A 12301-nucleotide genomic window follows, 5' to 3' on the forward strand; every position below is an offset into this window, starting at 1 on the left:
GTTTTCATTAGTCTCACAGCCTGCGGGGGAGAGGCTGTTATCCAGTCTGCCAGCCTCAGCCCCTAACATTTCTGTACCACCTTTCTGGCGGCAGTGGGTCAAAGAGATTGTGGGCTGGGTGTCAGGAATCCTCAACAATAATTTGGGTCCTTCCTTGCCAACGCTCCCAGTAAATGTCACAAATAGATGGGAGGGAGACCCTAGTAATCCTCTCAGCAGTTTTTACTGTCCTCTATAGGGTCTTGTGGTCCAGTGCCCTGTAGTTTCTGTACCGCACAATGATGTAGCCAGACAAGACACTCTCGATGTTACTCCTGTAGGAAGTAGTTAGAAGGGGGGGCGGGGACCCTTCCTCGCCTCAGTCTCCTCAGAAAGTGTAGAGGCTGCTGTGCCTTCTTGACTAATGAGGAGGTGTTGTGGGTCCAGGTTAGATCATCCATTATGTGTACGAAAGGAACTTTGCTCTTCACTCTCTCCACAGCAGAGCCTTTGATGTGCAATGGAGAGTGATCGACCTGTGCCTTCCTGAAGTCCACAGTCATCCCTTTTGTCTTGTCCACGCTGAGAGTCAGGTTGCTGCCCTGACGGCATTTGACAAGCCTCTCTACCTCCCCTCTGTATGCTGATTCATTTTTGCTGAGACCAGTCTCTGTAGAGTCATCAGCAAAGGTGATGATGCAGTTTGAGCTGGATCTGGCAGTGCAGTCATGAGTCAGTAGCGTGAACAGCAGTGGAATAAGCACACAGCCCTGGGAGACACCAGCACCCAGCTTGGTGGAGCTTGTAATGTTGCTGCCAAATTAGACTAACTGGGTTCTTTCCATAAAGAACAGAGAGGGGCGTTGAATCCCATTGAGGACGGTTTACCCACCAGCCTCTGATGGATGATTGTGTTAAATGCTGAAATGAAGTCAGTGAACAACATCCTGGCACATTGAGACTGGTGAGACCTCACTTGGAGTATTGTGAGCAATTTTGGGCCCCTTATCTTAGAAAGGATGTGCTTACACTGGAGCGGGTTCAAAGGAGGTTCATGAAAATGATTCCAGGATTGAATGGCTTGTCATATGAAGAGTGTTTGTTGGCTCTGGCCCTGTATTCACTAGAATTCTGAAGAATGAGGGTGACCTCGTTATCAAATGGTGAAAGGCCTTGTTAGAGTGGATGTGGAGAGGATGTTTCCTATGGTGGGAGAGTCTAAGACTAGCAGGCACAGCATCAAAATAGAGAGGGCTCCTTTCTGAACAGCAATGAGGAGTAGATTTCTTTAGTCAGAGAGTGGCGAATTTTGCCACAGGCAGCTGTGGAGGCCAAGTCTTTGTGTATATTTAAAGCAGAGGTTGATAGATTCTTGATTGGTGAGAGCATGAAAGAATACAGGGAGAAGGCAGGAGATTGGGGCTGAGAGGGATCAGCCATGATGAAATGGTAGAGTAGATTTGATGGGCCAAATGGCCTAATTCTGATCCTTGTATCTTATTATCTTATGTAAGACGTCATTTTCTAGGTGGGACAGGACAGAGGGAATGGAGGGTGAAGGTTATGGCATCACTAGTGAATTGGTTTGAGAGGTAGGCGAACCGGAAGGGGTCCAATGTAGCAGGAAGGTGGGATTTTATATGACCCATTACCAGCCGCTCTAAGCACTAATGATTGTTGAAGTCAGTGCCACTGGACCGGAATCAATAAGGCCAGTTACCGATGCTCTCTTGGGCATCGGCATAATGGTGGCTGCTTGAAGCCTGCAGGGGCAGTGGGTTGTTTCAGAGAGACATTAAAGATATGTACGGCTATTTTTATAACATGGAAAAACACATTCGCTGATTCATTTTCCACAGTATTTTATCAGATCAATGGAGATAAGATCTCTGACATGGACCTGTGCATTCGAAGATGAGTTCAATGAAAATACAGAACCACATGAAAAATATTTTGTTCACTGAACTTTGCATTTCTGAACAGGAAATGGCCTAGTGGGTGTTTTATTTTATATGAATTGAGGAACATACGAATGTTAAACTCTGTCTCAACCTGCATCACAAATCCCAGCTGTGCAGCAGAGAGATGAGTGTTATTGAGTTATCTTGTTGGAAGGAAGCATTTTTGCCAAAATCCTTTGTTTTCTATGTGAATCCTTAATAATTAGTGATTGGAATGATTTTGCTTTTGATTACAAGTATACCCAGTATATATTGTGTAGACAGTGGTGTCTGTTGGGTCTAGGTGATGTTGCCAAATTGTGGTTTGGGCCTTTACCTTCTGTGTCAGTCGAGCTGCATCCTGTAATCTCGACTCTGATGCCGGTTCACTTGATGGAGGTGTACAAATGATAAGAGGCACACATCAAGTGGACCGCCAGGGACTTTTTCTCAGGGTAGAAATGGCTGATGCAAAAGGGCATGAACTTAAAGTGATTGAACAGAAGTATAAGGGAGACAAATTTTTTACACAGAGAGCGGCGCGTGCATGGATTGTACTGCTGGGGGGGGGGTAGAGCTGTCGCGTTAGGGACATTCAGGATATTCTTTGATAGAACAATAGAGGGATGTGTGAGAGGGAAGGGCTAGATTGATCTTAGAGTAGATTAAAAGATTGGCAAAGATGGGCCAAAGGTGCTGGGCTACATTTTAATGTTCTATCAATGTTTCATTTCCTCCAGGGTCACCTTCCTTTCAAAGATTCTTCCTGAATTCTAATCACCTTTTTTGAGACCTTCCTTAAAATCCATCTCTTTGAACAAGCTTTTCGTTACCCTTGCTAAAATCTCTTCTGACCCAGCATCCATTTTTGGATAGTTACTCAATGATTGAGCACTTCAGATATTTCTGTAACAAAGGCACAGTTAATACCTTCTATGGTATTAACTTCTCCCTTGTCAGAGTCAGGCTTATTAGCTCTAACATACTGTATGTCATGAAACTTATTGTTTTGCAGCACCAGTGCAGTGCAAAACATTAGAAAAATTACAGCAAGTTACAATAAGAAATGTATTTTAAAAAACAGTCCAAAAAAGGAAAATAATGAGGTGGTGTTCGTAAACTGTTCGGAATTTGATCGGGAAGGGCAAGAAGCAGTTCCTAAAGAGTTGAGTGCATGTCTTCAGTGTTCTGTATCTTTTCCCTGATGGTTGCAATGAGAACTCCAAAATCACCATTAGCACGGGTGCACCACAAGGCTGTTCTTAGCCCCCTGCTTTCTTCGTATTGCACTTAAGGCTGTGAAGCTCAGCACCGTGCCCATGCCACATTTCAGTTTGCTGACAATACCTCTGTCAGTGGTCAGATCAAAGGTGGTGACGAACCAGTGAGACTGAAACTCCGGCTGAGTGGTGGCAGGCACACCAACAACCTCTCACTCAACGTTAGCAAGACCTAGAAGATGACTATTGACTTCAGGAGAAGGAAACCGGAGGTCTCTGAGCCAGTCTTCATTGGGGGATCAAGGTGGGAGAGGGTCAGCAACTTGAAATTCCTTGGTGTTATCATTTCAGAGGATCTGTCCTGGGTCCCTCATGTTAGTGCCATTACAAAGCACACAGCGCCTCTGCTTTCTTAGAAGGTTGTGAAAATTTGTCGTGTTATTTAAAACATTGACAAATTGGTATAGATGTGCAGTGGAGAATATAGTATTGACTGTTCCATCATGGCCTGATGTGAAACACCAATGCCCTTGAATAGAAACGCCCACAAAAACTAGTGGATATGGTCCAGCCCATCATGGGTAAAGCCCTCCTCACTACTGGGCACATCAGCACAGAGCCTTGTCACAGGAATGTAACATCCATCATCAAGGACCTCCAATTGTGACGTAACAACTTTCATATCACATGCCGGTGATAATAAACTTGATTCTGACCATCCAGGCCATGCTCTCTCTTTGCTGTTGCCATCAGGAAGGAGGTACTGGAGCCTCAAGACCCCCACCACCAGGTTCAGGAACAGTTATTTCCCCTTAACCATCAAACTCCTGAACCAAATGTGATAACTTCACTCAACTTCACTCATCCCAGCACTAAACTTTTCCTACAACCTGTGGACTCACTTTCAAGGACTCTTCATCTCATGTTCTTGATACTTATTGCTTATTACTATTATTTTACATGTTTTTTATTGTTTCTTTGTATTTACTGTGAATGCCAATGAGAAAATGAGTCACATGGTTGTACAAGGTGACATATATGTACTTTGATAATAAATTTACTTTGAATTTTGAGAATTCAACCCAATTACTACCTATGGTTCTCCAGTGAAGTCAACCCTGCTGGCTATTTGATTTCAAACCTCTTTCAGCATGGTTTATATTATCAAATGCTAGAGGGTAGCAGTGTGATGTGACTCAGTGGCTTATTCCCCACTCCGAACTGAAATCAGGTAATTCCCACACGCCATAAATTTTTACTTCCAAGTACTTTGACCTCATGCAGTTTTGCGCAGGCACCTTAGCTGGTCCCTTTGCTTATTCTGTTCAACATTTAAATGTTGCCGTTTGCACTCTTTCTCAATAAATCTCAAATTCCAAATGCTTGCATAGAATCACAGAGATAGAGCTCGGAGACTCACCGTTCATCCCACTGTCTGTTCTGCCAACCACACATTTACATCAAGCCTACGTCTTTTATTCTCCCCATGTTCTCATCGATTCACCTCCACAGCAGGGTCATTTTATCGCGACCAAGTAATCTAGTAACCCGTACGGATTGGGGATCCAGGGAGAAACCAGAGTCCCTGAAGAATACCCACACAGTCACAGGGGTCAGATTCAGAATCAGGTTTATTATCACTGACATAACATTTGCTATTTTGTGGCAGCAGTATAGCGCAATGCATAAAAACGTTATCATAAGTTACAGTAAGAAATAGAAACAAAGTAAATAAGTAGTGCAAAAGTGAAGCAGTGTTCATAGGTGGGGGGGCTAGTGCCCGTGGTGGAGGTCAGGATTAAACCTGGGTCTTTGCACTGTAAAATGGCAGCTCCATTAGTTGCTCCACCGTGCTGCCTAAACCTGAAAATTTCTAAATCTTATTTCCCACTTCTGAGCAATGCACACAAAATGCTGGAGGAACTCAGTCGGTCAGGCATCATCAAGGTAGTTAATGTTTTGCGTCAAGACCCTCCATCAGATTTGGAAAGGAAGGGGGCACAGGCTTCTGACGCTCTTGCTTTTGCCCCTTTCTTTCCAGGCTGGGCTCAAAATATTGGCTGTTTATTTCTCTCCAGAGATGTTAGCCCACCTGCAGGACGTGCATAAACAGTCGTGGTGTCAGGCCGAGGCCCACCTTCAGGACTGGAAAGGAAGTTGGGGGGGAGGCCAGAATAAGAAGGTGGGGGAGTGAAAAGAGGACAAACTAGAAAGTGATAGGTGAAGCCAGGTGGGTGGGGAGGGGAGATGAAATAAGAAGCTGGGAGGTGATAGGTGGAAAACTCAAAGAACTGGAGGAGAAGAAATCTGATAGGAGTTGGGAGTGGATCATTGGAGAAAGGGAAGGAGGAGGTGATAGGCAAGTGAGGAAAAGAGTGTGCCAGAAAAGTGGTGGGGCCAAAGTGTAGAACTGAAAAAGAAGGAAGCAGGAGGAGAAAAAAAGTTAACTGGATCTTGGAGAAATTGATGTTCATGCCTTCATTTCCAGTGGTGATGATGGGTCTCGGCCTGAAATTTTGACTGTTTTAATTATTTGCATGGATGCAACCTGACCTACTGAGGTCCTCCAGTATTTTATGTGTGTTACTCTGAATTTCCAGCAAATGCAGGATCTCTTGTGTTTATGTTTCCCATTCCTGAACTGTTTTCCTCATGGAAAATGCTATGATAACTATTTTCCCAAATCCAGCATGAGCAGATTGGGTTTAGTTTGTAACTCTGGAGTTGTGTCACTGGATTAGCAATGCATGCTCTTATTCAGTTAAAGGAATCTGGAATTGAAAGGCTTGGATCAGTAATCATGATAATGAAACCACCAGGTTATCACAAAACCAAGCCAATTCACCAGTGCCATTTAGCGAGAATCAGAATTAGGTTTTGTATCGCTGACATACCTGTACCTCATCGCCGTTGGTAGAAATAAGAAGACGGCAGATTGTGAGGACCAGATGGCGAGGGTCCTACATGATAGATCCCACATTCTTGAGGCACCATCTTATGGAGATGCCCTCGATGGTGGGAGAATTGTGCCCATGATGGAAATGGCAGAGTCTGCTATCTGCTGCAGCCTCTTTTGATCCTGTGCATTTTAACATCCATACCAGCGGTGATGCAGCCAGTCAGAATGCTCCCCACGGCATATCTGTAGACATTTACTAAAGACTTTGGTTTGTAGCAGTGTCAGGAGAGGGAAATAAAATATTGAAAATTGTTTTATAAACTATATTTTTAATTTTATTGTAATTTATAGTGATTTTTATGTTTTGCATTATACTGGTGTCACAGAAACATAAAATCTCACAACACATGTCAGTGATAATGAACCTGATTCTGATTCTGATTTCTGTGGAAAAATGCCTTAAAAGTTTCCTGACCATAGAAATAAGATCATGGTCTGACGTAGAACCTGCAGTGTCGGATGATAGTCTGACCAGTAACTTGTAATACACAAAATAGAAATTAGTGATTAATTTTCGACAGGATAATGTCTCTGAGGTTAATGCATTGAGGAAGCTGACAAAGTGATTCTTGCATCCTGACAATAATGACACTGACTGCAGTTTCTATTTTTGTAAAATGTTCTCTGTGCCAGTGGATGTTCAAAGTTTGAGATGAAAACCTGTAAACTATCATAGACACCAAAAACAAATGGCCTGTGGGAGTTTAGCCAGCTCTGGTAATGGACTCTTCATTAAAATTTCTGTCGGAAAGATTATTAATTTTCCTCAGTCAGTGACTCCCTCCTATTTTCCTTCATAACAGCAGAACTGATTTGGGATTTGTACGCAATCTTTTGTCATTGGGTGACAGTAGCATTGCATGGAGAATCCTCATTTTTACCTCCCCAGTGATAAGTGAATTCCTGTGTTAGGCTATTTGCACGATAGGTTGATTAAAACAAAAATTTCATGCCATCTTAAGAGTTTCTTCCCTGCAGACAGTGAATATGATTAACTATTCTAGGTAGCCCCAGACCCTCTATACATGCTGATTTTTTATGTTGTCAGCAGTTTAATCCATATTTGCATTTTATCTTTTATGTAATTCTCTATTCTTTGTAATTTTTTTTAGCTGCACGTTGCACCCTAATCAGTACACCACAGCAAACTGCTAATACATGTAAATATATATGGGGAATAAAGTTGATCCTTGATCCTTGTCTGCTGCACAGTGTGGATAGTGAATGTAAATGCGTCGTGCTCCATTCATGACCCTCTGTCCCTCAGCCTGACCCGAGGTTTGGACGGCCAGATTGGAAAGGTCAGTGTATCCGGTCCAGAGGTGAGGGAAAGGCGGCTCAGCACATGGCTTGTCAAGGTTTACCTGTCTGAGGCTGTGGCCTGCAACTAATGGGCTCCTGGACAAGCTGCAGTGATGACTGGCCTCATGGCTGTGGACTCACTTTTGTGAAATTCAGTTCTGAGTGTCAATTGCTTATTCTTATTGTTTGCACAAATTGTTTTTTTCTTCACATTAGGTGTTTGACAGTTTTTTTAATGGGTTCTATTGGGTTTTTTTGTTTTGTGGTTGCCTGAAAAGCAAAGAATCTCAAGGTTACATGTACTGTTGATAATAAATGTGCTTTAAACTTTGAATGAATCATCACAGCCCTTAGAAGTTTTTCTTCTAGCGATAATGCTGATACAGTGCAGCATCATTTGAGGTTTCTCTGTCATCAGATAACCTGAAAAATGTGAAGACCTCCATCCCTGAAGTCACCATGCTGACATCAAACCTTCTTAACTTAATCATTCGCATTCGCACAAGGCATACTGAAGGGCATATAGAAACTTTCCCAGCATGCCATGTTCAGTTCCTGGGTAATTGTTATTGCCCTAGCAACAGCATTCCTTCCGAAGCTTCCCGAAATGTCCACCTGTACAGTTGTCGATAGCAACGATGATCAAAAGCTTGTTGTGCATTGTCGGTTCATCGATATTCTTTTCAGCAGAAAGGATCTGCACATTTTTATATGTCACAGCTTAGAAGTGAAACTACTTCCTTAGAAGTAAAGAATACTGTGGCACTGGTGTCGAGTCTTTGGATGCCTGGGTGATTAGTAAAACTGTTGGAAACAGATTAAACTCTTGGCATAGAGAGGCACTTGGCATAGAGAGGCACCTGCCCCTTTTTGGATTTCTCAAGGAGCTGGGCATGTCAATTTTTAACTTCACAATCCTCTGATAGCTTTCTGGACAAGTTTGTGGATGGTACAAAGGTTGGTGGAGGGGTAGGTAACATTGAAGATGTAGGGAGTCTGCAGAAGGCAACAGGCAAGGACATGGCAGGTAGAATACAGTAGAAGGAAGTGTATGGGTGAAGGAATAAAGGCGTAGACTATTCTCTAAATATTCAGAAATCAGAGATGCAAAAGGATGGGAGTCATGGTGCAGGATTCCTTGAAGGGTAACCTTGCAGGTTGAGTCCTGTGAGGAAGATAAATGCAACGTTAGCATTCATTTCAAGAGGACGGGAACATAAAAGCAAGGACGTAATGCTGACGGTTTTATAAGACATTGGTCGCACCGCTTTTGGAATATTGTGAGCCGTTTTGGGCCCCCTATCTAAAAAAAAACGGATACACTGGCGTTGAGAAGGGTCCAAAGGAGGTTTACAAGAATAATCCCAGGAATGAAAGAGGTAATGCATGAGGAATGCTTGATTATTCTGGGCCTATGGTTGCTGGAGTTTAGAACAATGAGGGGGATCCCATTGAAATCTACGGAATACTGAAAGGCCTACATAGAATAGATGTGGAGAGGTTGTTTACAGTGGTTGGAGAGTTTAGGACCAGAGAGCACCTCAGAAGAATGTCTCTTTATAATGGAGGTGAAGTGAAATTTGTTTAGCCAGTGGGTGGTGAATCTGTGGAATCCATTGGCACAGATGGCTATGGACGCCAAGTCTGGGTATATTTAAAACGGAGGTTGATAGGTTCTTAATTCGTAAGGGTGTCAAAGGGTACAGGGAGAAGACAGGATAATAGGGTTGAGGATTTATTAAATCAGCCATGATCAAATAGCAGAGCAGATTTGATGGGCCAAATAAAATAATTCTGCCCTTCTGTCTTATGGTCTAATGCTACTTGCTCAACTGATGCAGTGTTGCATTTCTAGAGCTTGGTAGAGATAATTTTTCTTTTGACCTATAGCGTCCCTTCAGCCCATTGAGACTGTGCTGCCCATCAACCACCGATTTGCACTAACCTATTTTAATCCAGTTTTATTAATACTCTCTAGTTCTACATCAAATCCTATCGAAGGTCACCATTGCACTCAGTACAATTTTTAGTGGCCGGTTAACCTTCCAGTGTACACATTCTTGGGAATGTGGGAACAAACCGGAGCACCTGGGGAAATGCACACTACCGCAGGAGTATGTACAGATCCCACACAGACAGCAGGTAGTGTCAGGGTTGAACGCAGGTCTCAAGAGCTGTGATGAAGCAGATATACTTTGTCACTGTGCTGTCCACTGCTTTGCTGTCAATTTCAAAGAGCCATCAATACTCATCAAATGAGCCAGTCAGTCAAATACTGGAAATCTTAAAATGCTAGAAGCACTCAGGTGTGAAAAGAGAAACAGAGTTAGTGTTTTGTGTCAAGAATATTTTGTCAGAATTACGGAAAAGAGAAGACCTCTTGGGAGCCACAAACACAAAACGCTGAGGTAACCTCCAATGCTTCATTGGGCAGAGAATTCCACAGATTCACCACTCTCTGCGAAAACCAGTTCCTCCTCATCACCGTCCTAAATCTATTCCCTTGAATCTAGTTCTAGTCTCACCTCTCAGTAGAAAAGACTTTCCTGCCTCGATCTTATCTATCCCTTTCATAATTTTATATGTTTCTATAAGATCTCCTCTCATGCTTCTGAATTCCAGTGAGTACAGTCTCAGGCGACTCAATCTCCTCAGTGTCTAACCTGCTCATCTCTGGAATCAATCTGGTGAACCTCCTCTGCACTGCCTCAAAAGCCAGTAATCCTTCCTCAAGTAAGGAGGCCAGAACTGCACAAAGTACTCCAGGTGCGGCCTCACCAATACCCTGTACATTTGCAGCATAACCTCCCTGCTCTTAAATTCAATCCCTCTAGCAATGAAGGCCAACATTTCATTTAATTCTTAATAGCCTGCAAACCAAATCCTGCTGTACTTGCAAACCAATAAGGAATCAAGGAACAAATCTGAGTTAACCTGTTGGCAGGTGACCTTTCATCAGAGTGGATGAACAGCAATCATGGTCCCTACTGAAATGCTGAAAATGCCCACAGTCAAGAGCAAGATTGGAACCCTGGCCTAGAGTCACAAAGAGAACAGTTTAACCTTTATCGGGGGGAGGGGTGCGGGGAAATGCTGTTAATTTAGAAAGATTAGCCTTATTTCTCACATGTGCATTGAAACATACAGTGAAATGCAATGTTTTGAGTCAGTTGAGAATGTGCTAGGGGCATCCCATAGGCAATGTTCCCTCTAGTTTGTAATGACCCAGTGTGTGCAAAAATTTGGTGCTGTGCAGTTTCTTGCCCAGTGACAGAAACAGGTGCGCACTGAATTTTACATATAGAGATATTTTTTTCCAAAATAATCACTCTCACCTGAATAATTATCACCACTTCCCATTTGTTTGCATTTGAGAGTTGATGCATCTCTTGAGTGTTTTTTTTTATCTGAAGTTAAGTCCTTTTGCCGAACATTGATTTAGAAACACCAAGTGAACATCAGTGAAGTAAATGGAAGACTGTCAGAGATAGTCACCAATGTTTGTTGCAATTCACTTGAAGCAAAGTGCCAGTGCAGCTTAATGTTGATCATAAGTGTCATGCAGTAGATATGCATCCGTAACATTGGATTTAAAACCTGCATAAGCAGCATTAAAATCAAATTAAAAAGAGATGTATTGACAGCATCGTAAATGGAAAAACAAGCAGCTGATTGGATGCACTCCAAAAGACCATATTCAACACTTAACGTCTGATAAATATTCTTGTGTTGGTGTTCTTCCAACCATAATTGCAATCTGAAAGATATAAAGAAGTTTCGATACTGCAGCCATTACTTACTGTGACACACGTACCTTAGAAATAAGCAGACTTGAAGTAGTTGTACAAGTGTATTAATTACACACGTTTGATTGAAGTCCTCATGAAGGGTTTCAGCCTGAAATGTCAACTCTTTATTGCTCTTCACAGATGCTGCTTGACCTGAGTTCCTCCAGCATTTTGTGTGTGGTCGATTGATCAGGTGCAGAATATACAGTATCTTGAAAAAGGAGCTAGTGCTTTCCTGGTGAATACGACGAACTAACTCTCCTTCTGGAAGCCCGAGAAGAGCTTATTCGTCACGCAGTATTTTGATGTTATGAGTTACAAGTCCTTGTTGCGCAAAAGGCTGGAGGCCACTGAAAACTTGGCATCTCAACAAAGTTTGCCATGTTGCACATTGCCCTCAGATAAGGTTAAACAGATGGCCAAGACAAGCATGCTCCACCAGAAATGTGCCTCGAAAGGGTGATCAAACAGAAAACAGGCAGAGCCACAGGTCTATTCCTCAAAATGAAAGTGAATGCCCATGGCAACTGGATAACTAATTTAGATGAAAAGGGAGAAATATTCAATGATCCTCCTCCAGGAAGAACATGTTTAATTTGCTCAGATGTACAATGCATTAATCTGGGATAATTTTCTTGAGTTATTTGTTGTGACCTGTCGAAGCATCTTTAATCATTTTTATATTGTTTTTAGCAACTGCACAGCATGTTAAATGTTTTATTGTCTTGCAGATTTTAACTGATCTTTTTATTTATCTTTTCAACTCAGAAGAAAACACTACAGGCAAACGCACAAGAAAAATTCGGAACAAAACCCAGAATTACCTAAACCAGTATGCTACAGATGGACTGCGGACACTCTGCATTGCCAAACGGGTAAGTGTTTTTGCAAGCCTTAAGGATCCATTTGCTCTGTGCAGACTAATAGAATAGAGAGTGCTGCAGTCAGCAACCAGGCCATTGGGCCCACAGAGTCCATACCAACTGTCAGGCATGCTTTAAAACCATTCTATGCTGTGTTTACCCACAGTTGGTTATGACTGCAGTAGCTCATGATTTTAATCTCCTTGCAAGGGTGATTCCATGTTGTTTGCTGTAGATTTATTTGAACTGT

General features: G+C 42.5%; 1 protein-coding gene across 1 annotated transcript in view; it reads left to right on the forward strand.

Annotated features, from left to right (window-relative positions):
- atp10a (ATPase phospholipid transporting 10A) overlaps window positions 1-12301 on the forward strand; it is a 229342-nt gene that overhangs the window by 157928 nt on the left and 59113 nt on the right. The window contains exon 10 of the mRNA XM_059963855.1: window positions 11957-12063. Within this exon, the coding sequence (XP_059819838.1) occupies window positions 11957-12063 (107 nt within the window). The remainder of the gene's footprint in view (window positions 1-11956; window positions 12064-12301) is intronic.

This window comes from Hypanus sabinus, chromosome 3, assembly GCF_030144855.1.
Source record: "Hypanus sabinus isolate sHypSab1 chromosome 3, sHypSab1.hap1, whole genome shotgun sequence".
Classification (NCBI taxonomy): domain Eukaryota; kingdom Metazoa; phylum Chordata; class Chondrichthyes; order Myliobatiformes; family Dasyatidae; genus Hypanus; species Hypanus sabinus.